At 54.4% G+C, this 13,395-nt stretch overlaps 1 protein-coding gene across 2 annotated transcripts in view; it reads left to right on the forward strand.

The window, feature by feature from the left end:
* The first annotated feature begins 1,063 nt into the window (after positions 1–1,063).
* LOC144737097 (myosin-binding protein C, slow-type-like) overlaps positions 1,064–13,395 on the forward strand; it is a 56,671-nt gene continuing 44,339 nt past the window's right edge. For both annotated transcript variants that reach the window (XM_078619771.1, XM_078619770.1), the window contains exons 1-7: positions 1,064–1,296; positions 1,801–1,874; positions 2,939–3,013; positions 4,285–4,402; positions 6,387–6,432; positions 7,206–7,259; positions 8,403–8,572. In XM_078619771.1, the coding sequence (XP_078475897.1) occupies positions 1,203–1,296; positions 1,801–1,874; positions 2,939–3,013; positions 4,285–4,402; positions 6,387–6,432; positions 7,206–7,259; positions 8,403–8,572 (631 nt within the window). In that variant the 5' untranslated portion in view covers positions 1,064–1,202. The remainder of the gene's footprint in view (positions 1,297–1,800; positions 1,875–2,938; positions 3,014–4,284; positions 4,403–6,386; positions 6,433–7,205; positions 7,260–8,402; positions 8,573–13,395) is intronic.

Here is a 13,395-nt window from a genome sequence, read left to right on the forward strand (position 1 = left end):
GAGTCAGACTCGAGTCATGAATTTGATGACTTGCGACTCGACTTGGACTTGCATAACAATGACTTTGTCCCACCTATGAGATGTGGACTCGAGTCATGTGACTTGGACTCGAGTCAGACTCGAGTCATGAATTTGATGACTTGCGACTCGACTTGGACTTGCATAACAATGACTTTGTCCCACCTCTGCTATACACTATACTATACACTAGTGCTGTACTAGTATACTACACTATACACTACACTATACACTACACTATACACTACACTATACACTACACTACTATACACTATACTACTATACACTACACTATACACTACACTATACACTACACTACTATACACTACACTATACACTACACTATACATTACACTACTATACACTACACTATACACTACACTACTATACACTACACTATACACTACACTACTATATACTACATTATATACTATACTACACTACACACTACACTATACACTAATGCTGTGCTGGTGACGAATTGGCCACGTTCTGTTTACGTGACAACCCTTACGAGTTGGCTGTGTCGGGTGGTGGCGGGTTTAACGACACATTTATATATCCGTGATCTAACCCCCAACAAAATCTACGTTATGGAAAATCAATTATTTTTATTTTAACCAAAAAATCGATTTTACCCCTCCACGATTGCATTTCCAATTACACGATCAACATCGTAGTCGATAACAACAACAACGACAACTTACATTGGGAAATCTCTCAAATTGATCTGAAAGCCCTTCGTGCGTTAAGAAAACGGCTCCGGGGGAAGTGGATATCACAGAGCCACTTCTGAGCTCCCCTTCTTGTTCAAGTGGCGCTCGAGTGCACACAGAGAGGCCCGCGGGAGTGGACATCACAGAGCCACTGCCGTGTGTGTGCGGAGTGGCGGTGTAGAAGCGGTTTGCACCACTGCGTTGCGACCCCGGCGACACGAGTTCGATTCACGGCCAACACTGGTGACAATTATCTGAACCTGTCATGGGCCTCTCCCCTAGGTCGACTTAACCTAAAATGAGTACCTTGTTGTGGTGTACAATGGCAGTCGGGCGTGGTGCTGGGCCCCCACCCCCCCCCCGTGTGCCATCTCGGCCATCATTAAGTGGCCCTACTCGCCAACAGCACTTGCCCCGACAGTCTGTTGAGGCTACCCGGGGGGCCTTTGTCTGTGTGTGGTTGCAGACATGACGGAGCCCACGACGGGACCTCACGTGGAGGAGAACAAACCCAGCACGGGCATCTTCCTCGAGGTGCCCAAGACGGGCAGCGTGGCCGTGGGTGAGGCCCCCCCCCTCCCACCCTCCCACTCTCACCCTCCCACCCTCACCCCCTCCCCCCATCCCCCCCACACCCCTCACCCCCTCCCCCATCTCCCCCTCCCCCCATCCTACCCTCTCCCCATCCCCCCCTCCACTCACACCTTCCCCCCCCCCCTCCATCTCCCCATCCCCCCCTCCCCCCCGCCCCCCTTCCCATTCTCCCCCCATACCATCCCACCCCCCTCCTACCCCCCACCTCGCACCCTCCTCTCCCTTTCCAACCCTGCCAACCCCCCCTCCCCCCATCCCCCCTCCCCCCATCCCCCTCCCCCCTTCCCATTCTCCCCCCATCCCCCCCTCCCCCCTTCCCAACCTCCCACCCTCTCTCCCTTTACACCCCCCCTCCCACCCTCCTCTCCCCCTCCCACACCTCCCCCCTCCCGCCCTCCCGCCCTCCCCTCACAACCCCCTCCCACCCTCACCATGTGGCACCACGAGCGTCTGTGCTCTCGTCTGCGTGCAGGAGCCGACACCCTCTTCGTGGCCAAGGTGTCTGGAGAAGGAGTCGGGAAGAAGCCGGTGGTGAAGTGGTTCAAGGTTGGTTCTGACGCTCAGGGGTGGGGGGAGGGGGGGCGAGGGGGAGGGGGTGGAGAGTTTGGGCACTGGGAATGGACATCTCTGAAGTTTGCGGAATCAATGTCTATTGGGACTCAACTCAAAGGGAGACCATCGTTTAGATTGAGATCAGCCCCAGGAGACCGGGTGTCATGATCAAAGTCTTGAGACTTGGAACCAGGAGACCGGGTGTCAGGATCAAAGTCCTGAGACTTGGAACCAGCAGACCGGGTGTCGGGATCAGAGTTTTGGGACTTGGAACCAGGAGACCGGGTGTCAGGATCAGAGTCTTGAGACTTGGAACCAGGAGACCGGGTGTCGGGATCAGAGTCTTGACACTTGGAACCAGCAGACCGGGTGTCAGGATCAGAGTTTTGGGACTTGGAACCAGGAGACCGGGTGTCAGGATCAGAGTCTTGAGACTTGGAACCAGGAGACCGGGTGTCGGGATCAGAGTCTTGACACTTGGAACCAGCAGACCGGGTGTCGGGATCAGAGTCTTGGGACTTGGAACCAGGAGACCGGGTGTCAGGATCAAAGTCCTGAGACTTGGAACCAGGAGACCGGGTGTCGGGATCAGAGTCTTGACACTTGGAACCAGCAGACCGGGTGTCAGGATCAGAGTCTTGGGACTTGGAACCAGGAGATCGGGTGTCAGGATCAGAGTCTTGACACTTGGAACCAAAAGACCGGGTGTCAGGATCAGAGTTTTGGGACTTGGAACCAGGAGACCGGGTGTCGGGATCAGAGTCTTGACACTTGGAACCAGGAGACCGGGTGTCGGGATCAGAGTCTTGACACTTGGAACCAGGAGACCGGGTGTCAGGATCAAAGTCCTGAGACTTGGAACCAGCAGACCTGTTGTCATGATCAGAGTCTTGAGACTTGGAATCAGCAGACCGGCTTTCAGGATGGAGAGAGGGCACAAGGTTTTCTATCGCTGCTTGTTGAGATGGGGAGGGAGGAAGACGATGAATCGAAGGCCCCTTTGTCCACAACTCATCGGAGGCACTCACCCCCCTGGCGTTGTGGTGGCGGTGGCACAGGGGAAGTGGCTGGACCTGGCGAGCAAGGCCGGGAAGCACCTCCAGTTCAAGGAGAACTACGACAGGAACACCAAGGTGAGAGATGCAGCTCCATCGCTACAGCTCCACCACTCAGCTCCACCACTCAGCTCCACCTCCACCACTCAGCTCCACCACTCAGCTCCACCTCCACCACTCAGCTCCATCTCCACCACTCAGCTCCATCTCCACCACTCAGCTCCATCTCCACCACTCAGCTCCACCACTCAGCTCCACCTCCACCACTCAGCTCCACCACTCAGCTCCACCACTCAGCTCCACCTCCACCACTCAGCTCCACCACTCAGCTCCATCACTCAGCTCCACCTCCACCACTCAGCTCTACCACTCAGCTCCACCTCCACCACTCAGCTCCATCTCCACCACTCAGCTCCATCTCCACCACTCAGCTACACCACTCAGCTCCACCTCCACCACTCAGCTCCACCACTCAGCTCCACCACTCAGCTCCACCTCCACCACTCAGCTCTACCACTCAGCTCCACCTCCACCAGTCAGCTCCACCACTCAGCTCTATCTCCACCACTCAGCTCCACCACTCAGCTCCATTTCCACCACTCAGCTCCACCACTCAGCACCACCACTCAGCTCCACCTCCACCACTCAGCTCTACCACTCAGCTCCACCTCCACCACTCAGCTCCATCCCCACCACTCAGCTACACCTCCACCACTCAGCTCCATCTCCACCACTCAGCTCCACCACTCAGCTCCACCATTCAGCTCCACCTCCACCACTCAGCTCCATCCCCACCACTCAGATCCACCTCCACCACTCAGCTCCACCACTCAGCTCCATCTCCACCACTCAGCTCTACCACTCAGCTCCACCTCCACCACTCAGCTCCATCCCCACCACTCAGATCCACCTCCACCACTCAGCACCACCACTCAGCTCCACCTCCACCACTCAGCTCTACCACTCAGCTCCACCTCCACCACTCAGCTCCATCCCCACCACTCAGCTACACCTCCACCACTCAGCTCCACCACTCAGCTCCATCTCCACCACTCAGCTCCACCACTCAGCTCCACCATTCAGCTCCACCTCCACCACTCAGCTCCATCCCCACCACTCAGATCCACCTCCACCACTCAGCTCCACCACTCAGCTCCACCACTCAGCTCCATCTCCACCACTCAGCTCCACCACTCAGCTCCACCACTCAGCTCGATCTCCACCACTCAGCTCCACCACTCATCTCCACCACTCAGCTCCATCCCCACCACTCGGCTCCATCGCTTTGACCCGCCGGGGGGGAACTCATTCAACGCGGCCGCCCCTCTGCTTGGCCCCCCCGTGCCCAGATCTACTCGTACGAGATGAGAATCATCAAGGCCAAGGAGAGCTACGCGGGCAGCTACCGCTGCGAGGTGTCGGTGCGTGACAAAGCCGACACCGCCTACTTCGACCTTACCGTGGAAGGTGAGCGGCTGGTGGCGGTGGTGAGCGGTGGTGAGCGGCGGGTGGTGGTGGTGAGCGGTGGTGAGCGGCGGTGGTGAGCGGTGGTGAGCGGCGTGTGGCGGTGGTGAGCGGTGGTGAGCGACGGTGGTGAGCGGTGGTGAGCGGCGGGTGGCGGTGGTGAGCGGCGGGTGGTGGTGGTGAGCAGTGGTGAGCGGTGGTGAGCGGCGGGTGGCGGTGGTGAGCGGTGGTGAGCGGTGGTGAGCGGCGGGTGGCGGTGGTGAGCGGTGGTGAGCGGCGGGTGGCGGTGGTGAGCGGTGGTGAGCGGTGGTGAGCGGCGGGTGGCGGTGGTGAGCGGTGGTGAGCGGCGGGTGGTGGTGGTGAGCAGTGGTGAGCAGTGGTGAGCGGCGGGTAGCGGTGGTGAGCGGTGGTGAGCGGTGGTGAGTGGCGGGTGGTGGTGGTGAGCAGTGGTGAGCGGTGGTGAGCGGCGGGTGGCGGTGGTGAGCGGCGGTGAGCGACGGACAGACAGCCCATGGGGGCCAGCAACTCCGCTGTTGTGACGCATCTCACTTTCGTGATGTCTCACTCCTTGTAGCCCCCCCCCTTCCCGTCTCTCTCCACTTGTAATAAACTTCCTCTGTATGTTGGGCAGCGCTGCCACCCATAGACTCAACACTGTCACCCATAGACTCAACACTGTCACCCATAGACTCAACACTGCCATCCATAGACTCAAGACTTCCCATAGACTCAAAACTGCTGCCAATTGACTCAACACTGCCACCCCTAGACCCATCACTGCTACCCATAGAGTCATCACTGCCACCCATAGACTCAACACTGCCATCCATAGACTCAAGACTTCCCATAGACTCAAAACTGCTGCCAATTGACTCAACACTGCCACCCCTAGACCCATCACTGCTACCCATAGAGTCATCACTGCCACCCATAGACTCAACACTACCACCCATAGACTCACCACTGCACCATAGACTCAACACTACCCCATAGACTCAACACTGCACCATTGACTCAACACTGGCACCCATAGACTCAACACTGCCACCCATAGACTCAACACTGCTACCCATAGACTCAACACTGCCACCCATAGACTCAACACTGTTACCCATAGACTCAACACTGCTACCCATAGACTCAACACTGCTACCCATAGACTCAACACTGCTACCCATAGACTCAACACTGCTACCCATAGACTCAACACTGCTACCCATAGACTCAACACTGCTACCCATAGACTCAACACTGCTACCCATAGACTCAACACTGCTACCCATAGACTCAACACTGCCACCCATAGACTCAACACTACCACCCATAGACTCAACACTGCACCATAGACTCAACACTGTCACCCATAGACTCAACACTGCCACCCATAGACTCAACACTGCCACCCATAGACTCAACACTGCCACCCATAGCCTCAACACTGCCACCCATAGACTCAACACTGCCACCCATAGCCTCAACACTGCCACCCATAGCCTCAACACTGCCACCCATAGACTCAACACTGCCAACCATAGACTCAACACTGCCAACCATAGACTCAACACTGCCACCCATAGCCTCAACACTGCCAACCATAGACTCAACACTGCCAACCATAGACTCAACACTGCCACCCATAGCCTCAACACTGCCACCCATAGCCTCAACACTGCCACCCATAGCCTCAACACTGCCACCCATAGCCTCAACACTGCCACCCATAGACTCAACACTGCCACCCATAGCCTCAACACTGCCAACCATAGACTCAACACTGCCAACCATAGACTCAACACTGCCACCCATAGCCTCAACACTGCCACCCATAGCCTCAACACTGCCACCCATAGCCTCAACACTGCCAACCATAGACTTCGCCTTGCTCCGGAGTGGGGTGAGCAATCTATTTGCAGATCAGCACACTTACCTTTGCCGTGGCCGAGCAGCGCTGGACTCCTGCTGTCTGTTTGCTCTCTCTTTGTGGCAGCTCCTGCCGAGTCCGCCATGGATTTGAGAGCCGCGTTCAGAAGATCGTGAGTAGAACAAAAACCCGCACGCACCCTAGAACTTCCTCGTCTCCTGCATCCGAGTGGCGAGACTCTGATCCTGACACCCAGTCTCCTGGATCTGAGACTCAATGAGGAGTCTGATCCTGACACCCAGTCTCCTGGATCTGAGACTCAATGAGGAGTCTGATCCTGACACCTAGTCTCCTGGATCTGAGACTCAATGAGGAGTCTGATCCTGACACCCAGTCTCCTGGTTCTGAAACTCAATGAGGAGTCTGATCCTGACACCCAGTCTCCTGGATCTGAGACTCAATGAGGAGTCTGATCTTGACACCCAGTCTCCTGGATCTGAGACTCAATGATGAGTCTGATCTTGACACCCAGTCTCCTGGATCTGAGACTCAATGAGGAGTCTGATCCTGACACCCAGTCTCCTGGATCCGAGACTCAATGAGGACTGTGATCTAGACCCCGGTCTCCTGGATCCGAGACTCAGTGAGGACAATAATCGTGAAACCCGGTCTCCTATAGTCCCCAGTCTAATCCTGAAACCTGGCCTCTTGGATCAGAGTCTCAGTGAAGACTCTGATCCTGAATTTTGGCCTCCTGGATCCCAGTCTCCATCAAGACTCCGATCCAGAATGTTGGCCTTCTGAGATGCCAGTTTCTCAGGCACCCCAATGTAAACCACCCCACTTGTGCGTGCCTCGTGAGTGAACGTCTCGCCCGTGAGACATGAGCTGTCAAACTCAAATTCACGTGTGGTGGGTTGTTGTTGTTGTTGTTGATGGTTACAGGAGCGGCGGAGAGGATGCGGGCGAGCTGGATTTCAGTGGCCTACTGAAGAAAGGGTACGACCATCTTCTCTCTCTCCGTCTCTGTCTCTGTGTGTGTATCTCTCTCTCTTTCTGTCTGTGTGTGTGTCTCTGTGTGTGAGTGTATCTCTCTCTGTCTCTGTGTGTGTGTCTCTCTCTGTCTCTGTGTGTGTATCTCTCTCTCTGCCTGTGTGTGTGTGTCTCTCTCTGTCTCTGTTGTCTGTGTGTGTCTCTCTCTGTGTCTGTGTGTGTCTCTCTCTGTCTCTGTGTGTGTGTGTGTCTCTCTCTGTCTGTCTCTGTCTCTGTGTGTGTCTCTCTCTGTCTCTGTCTGTGTCTCTCTCTCTCTGTGTGTCTCTCTCTCTCTGTGTGTCTCTCTCTATCTGTGTGTGTGTGTGTCTCTGTGTGTGTCTCTCTCTTTCCGTCTCTCTCACGAGATGCATAATGACTGAACCAGAGTCCTGAACCAACGCTCCTCCTGACTCCTGCCCCTCGCCGACCCCTCTTTGTCTTCCCAACACAACCATGCCTCACCATTATTTTTCAGCCCCCCAAGCATTCTGTTGCCAGGCATACCCCCCCCCCCTCCTTTATCAATCACCTCTCGATTTGTTGTCATCAAAAGTACACCACCACTTACAATAACCTTATTAATTTCAATTATCACGCTATGTATAAATTTATAATTGCTAAGCTCCTTAGTAGAGGCGCTATTTAAGTTTCATTTAAAATAAGAATATGAATACCGGTCGACTGTCAACCCCCTCCCTCCTCGTCCCAATATCAGGCCAACGTTTTTGCATATGGGCTGAGCGAGTGAGCGAGCGAGCGAATGAGCGAATGAGTGACCATGTGAGTGACCCATTCACTGACTGACTGAGCGAGCGATCCGTTGAATGACTTAGCGAGCGAATGAGCGATTGAGTGACCAAGTGAGCGATGCCTTCACTGACTGACTGAGCGAGCGATCCATTGACTAACTAGCAAGCAAGCGAGCCATTGAGTAACCAAGTGAGTGATCCATTCACTGACTGATTGAGTGAGCGATCCATTCGCTGACTTAGCGAGCGATTGAGTAACCAAGTGAGCGATCCATTCACTGACTGACTTGAGCGAGCAACCCATTGACTGACTGAGCGAGCGAGCGAGAAATTGAGCGAACGACCTCCTTCAACTCGGCAGGAAGGCGAAGGGTCCCGAGCAGCAGGAGCCTGACGTGGACGTGTGGGAACTGCTGAAGAACGCGAAGCCATCGGAGTTCGAGAAGATCGCCTTCCAGTATGGCATCACCGACCTGCGCGGCCTCCTGCGGCGCCTCAAGCGGATGAAGCGCGAGGTGCAGAAGAGCCCAGGTGCGGTGCACAGTGCCAACGACGACGACATCAAGAGACAATAACAGCAGCCATGATTATTGTTAGCGCAGCGATGCAACACACGTGTTTCACAGCGGAGAGGCAATAGGGGAAACTCAAGCCGGTGGCAACTGTCCCTGTGTGGCACAAGTTGAACGCAGTGGCCCGGCCTGCTAAAGTGGCAATTTGGCTGGCAGTAAGGGGCTGAGGGGAACGGGGGGTGGGCGATGTTGATAGCTCAACAAAGTGGCTCATCGTTGGCCTGAAATTGGGACGAGGAGGGAGGGGGGTTGACAGTCGACCGGGATTCATCTTCTTTGTGTGGCAATGTACAGCGGCAGTCCAGTAATCTGACCGCGTGACGTTGATTCTAAATTCGGAGCGAAAAACCGGAGGACCCGGAGAAAGAGAGAGAGAGACACGCAAACTCCAAATACACAGGAGGCGTAGTCAGGGTCGGGATTGAACCCACGACCTCCTGCAATAGCAGAAGACGGGAAGGAATTCAATAGCTGATCGTCAGAGCAGTGGGAGAACGGTCACAAGCCGCCCAGTGTGGCTGCCTTGTTGTTGTTGTTTGTGTTTGTGGCCACGAGTGGGCATGGCAGGGTGCTGGCAGCACAGCGGGTGACACCTGCTGTGCCTCAGCAAGAACAGTCTGGGTTACACTCCTGACTCGGGCAACTGAACTCTGTGTGTGGAGTTTGTAAGTTCTCTCCCCCTGTTATGCAGAGCGTGAGAGTGAGTGAGTGGAGTTTGTATGATTTCCCCCTGTTCTGTAGACTAAGTGAGTGAAATTTGTATGATCACCCCCTGTTCTACAGAGTGAGTGAGTGGAGTTTTTATGATCTCCCCATGTTCTGTAGAGTAAGTGAGTGAACTTCTTGGTTCTTTCAGTAAAGTCACGTAGAAGGGAAATAATAAAATAATACAAATAAAACATAATAAAATAATTTTCACGACGTTTCGGCCACAACGCAAGCAGCCGTCCTCACGTGAAGAACAGGTCTGTCGGAAAGACAGCGTCTGAATGAACACCACCAGGCTTGGCAGCGTATATTTAAGCTGGGTTGGAGGGGGAAGAGCGCCTTGACAAAGGACAGTGCAGTTTGTATGATCTCCCCCTGTTCTACAGAGTGAGTGCAGTTTGTATGATCTCCCCCTGTTCTACAGAGTGAGTGAGTGGAGTTTGTATGATCTCCCCCTGTTCTACAGAGCGAGTGAGTGGAGTTTGTTTGATCTTCCCCTGTTCTACAGAGTGAGTGGAGTTTGTATGATCTCCCCCTGTTCTACAGAGTGAGTGAGTGGAGTTTGTATGATCTCACCCTGTTCTGCACGTCAAGCGATTGTCGAATCGCCGTGACCCCCGACCCCGCTTGTTGTTGTTTATTGACGCAAGCTCCCATTTTTCCTCCTCATCGCAGCCGTGTTGCCATGTCTCATGGACGGGCTGACCGACCAACAGCGACCGCAACCACTTCGTTCCCCCCCCCCCCCAGTCCTTGTGTCGTCACACACTGTGTCGTCACACACTGTCGTCACACACGGTGTCGTCACACACACTGTGTCGTCACAGTGTCGTCACACACACTGTGTCGTCACACACTGTCGTCACACACGGTGTCGTCACACACACTGTGTCGTCACAGTGTCGTCACACACACGAGTAGTTGGTCAAACACACGTGCTGTCGTCATTTCGTTTTTTTTATCTCCGCAGCTTTTGTTGTTGTTATTGTTGTTGTTATGTACGAGTTGTTTACAAACCTTAGTTCAATGTACCTCACCAAAGCGGTGCCGAGTAATGGTTTGTCAAAGGTTTGTGAGTTTTAACGTTTACCCTCCTCCTCATCCTCCTCATCCTCCCCCCTCTCCCCTACCTCCCTCCCCCTCTTCATCTTCCTTCCCCCTCCTCCCCCCCCACTTCATCCTCCTCCTCCTTTCCCCTACCTCCTCGATCCTCATCCTCATCCCTCCTCATCCTCCTCCTCCCTCCTCACACTCCTCCCCCCCTCCTCCCTCCTCACACTCCTCCCCCCCTCCTCCCTCCTCATCCTCCTCCCCCCTCCTCATCGTCCCCCCCCCCCTCCTCCCTCCTCACACTCCTCCCCCCCTCCTCCCTCCTCCTCATCCTCCTCTCCCGCCACACTCCTCCCGCCTCCTCTTCCCCCCCTCCTCCCTCCTCATCCTCCTCCACTCCCCTCCCTCCTCATCCTCCTCCCTCCTCCTCCTCCTCCTTCCTCGCTCGGGTCTTATCAAGAATGTCTTTGCCACAGCAATGTGGAATTTCTACCGCCAGCTCCGCAGGGCTGGAGTCAAAAGCGGATTGAGCACCGACCGACCTCTCAGTGCTGCTCACTCGAGAACATGAAAAAACTTCCGGCTCCGGGCGCGCGCGCGTGGTCAGGGAGCGGTGGCGCAGCGGTTAGCACGGCGACACCTGCGCTATGAACACGCCCGTCAACCCGAATTCGATTCCTCCGCTCATGGCCACCAGCGATAGCGATGATCTGATACCGGTCCCTTGGCCAGGACGACCGACTCAGCCTCCAAAAATGAGTACCCGGGTGTAGCGGTGTGTCATAAAAACATCGCCACCGGGGAAGACAAAGGCGGCCGGGCGTGGTAGTGCTGGCGACCCACCTCCTCTGTGTGTGCCCACAGTGCGCCGGCCTTCATAGGGTGCTGCTACTCGCTAACAGCAACTTGTCCCAACAGTCTGTTCAGGGATCTTTGTCTTTGTTACAGGCGACGTCGATGAGGATCTGTGTGCGTGTGTTCTGTGGTTTTTGATTCACGCTCGGACGTCACATCACAACATCCTTTGACCCTCGACAGCCGCTACACACACACTCCACGCACACATCACACACACCACACACATCCTACACACACACGCCACACACATGTAGCCATTAATTTTTCTCCACATGTTTTAAGTCACCGTTTGGCTCATTCAAGGTGATATTGGCCACATGTAGTCCCTCTGCAAGCAGCGCACTTGTTTCTTCTTGTTGTTCATCGGCCGTCAATACGACATCCACGGCTCTCTTTAACTTTTTATTTTTTTCCGTGGAACATCGCGAGAGAGACTCCGGGGCTTAATTTTGAAAAATAATTACCGCCCCCTTCTAACTTTTTTTGCATTTGTTTTGCAAATGCTGTATCTTCCCCCCTTTTCTCTCACTCTCCTCTTCCTCTCTATCTCTCTTGTCTATTATATGCAAACAACCACCACGACAACAACCGCAAACAAACAACCACCACGACAAACACGTTGCCGGACAATCGATCGTTCTCGCACCGGACGACCAGAGGGGGTTCACATCGGAATTGAAACTTCTCACCACCACCAAAAAGAAGAAATCACCGCATCTCTCATTCCTCCATTCTTTCCCTCCGCTTGGACCCCTTCCTCGCCAATGCTTCCTACCACCACTCCCATCTTCGCACACACACACCGCACCTCATTCCCCTCCTCCCCCTTCCTTCGACCCACTTCCTTCCCTACCCGAGCTTGTAACCCCACTATAACCCTCAAAGTCCATCTTGTTCTTCACCACACACACCGCAACCTCTCATTCCTTCCTTCCTTCCTTTGGGCCCCCCCCCTTCCCCTCTAATGCCTGCTCCCACCCCCTATATCTTCACACACACACCTCAACTCATTCCCCTCCTTCCTCTCCTCTCCTCTCCTGATGACTCTATTTCCTTCCCTTCCAGAGCTTATAACCCCACCATAACCCTCAAAGTCCATCTAGCTCTTCACCACACACACACCGCACCTCCTCCATTTGCCCCCAGCCTTGCCGCTATGACCCCCCCACCCCATCCTGTCTCATCCTTGTAACTCCCCACACCGCTCCTCCACCGTGACCCTCCCCACACACTACCACCACCACCGCCAACACCGCCACCACAAGCTCCCGACAACCGCCATCGTGAGTTTCTCCCGAAACTCAAAAAGATTTCCGTCTAGAAAAAGGCGTCGTCCATCCGGTGGGTGAGCCCCTTCCTTCCCTCCCCCCGTGCCAATTTGGGTCGGTGGGAGGGGGGATTGGTGGCACGCCGATCAAAATCAAAAGGCCATCGGATTTTGATCGAGATTTTATTTCCCGACTCCTTCTTCTTCTCCCCCCTCCCACCCACCCCAAACCCCGACCAAATCTGTTTTTTTTCTTCTCTCTCCGGTGCTGTTCCAAATCTTCTTGGTGCCGATGTCAAAGAAAAATTCGGTAGAGATCCATTCTTTCTTGACTGGCTCTTTTTGTTAGTTTTTTTTGTTTTTGCTCGTTTACGAATAACGAAAACCCACCACCACCCACACTTTCTCATTTTTGAGTTCACCTCTCACTTTGCTTCTTGTTCAAGTGGCAGCAGATGCCAAAAATGGTCGCGGTAGTGATCTTAGGCAAATTATTTTTTTTGGAGGATATCGGGTGGTACCCATGGTTTAGAGGGAGCAAACATTGAAAAGTCATGAGCTTGGGAAAATAATATAGGTAGAGACATGAGATTGTGGGAGTTTCAAACCGTGGGGGCAGTGAAGGGGAGAATCAGCGACCTGCTGCTGAGTAAAAGTTGATTTGGGGCTTTACACAGGAAGCATTGATCACTGTAGCGGAGAGTGCTTGGAGGGGAGTGAGATGAGAGGGGAGAGGCAGCAGAGTGCATCGAGGGGAGTAGAGCGAGATGAGAGGGGAATGTAGGAGAGCGGACTAGCGGTAGGGTTGAGCAGTCTAGTGGTAGAGTCTGGATGAATGTACATGGTGCTAAAGGTATTGGAGTCTTCGCTTAGGGCAGTGGAAGAAGAGAAGGGAGGAT

The sequence above is a fragment of the Lampetra planeri genome, chromosome 64 (assembly GCF_965212315.1).
Source record: "Lampetra planeri chromosome 64, kcLamPlan1.2.h2, whole genome shotgun sequence".
In the NCBI taxonomy this organism is placed as follows: Eukaryota; Metazoa; Chordata; class Hyperoartia; order Petromyzontiformes; family Petromyzontidae; genus Lampetra; species Lampetra planeri.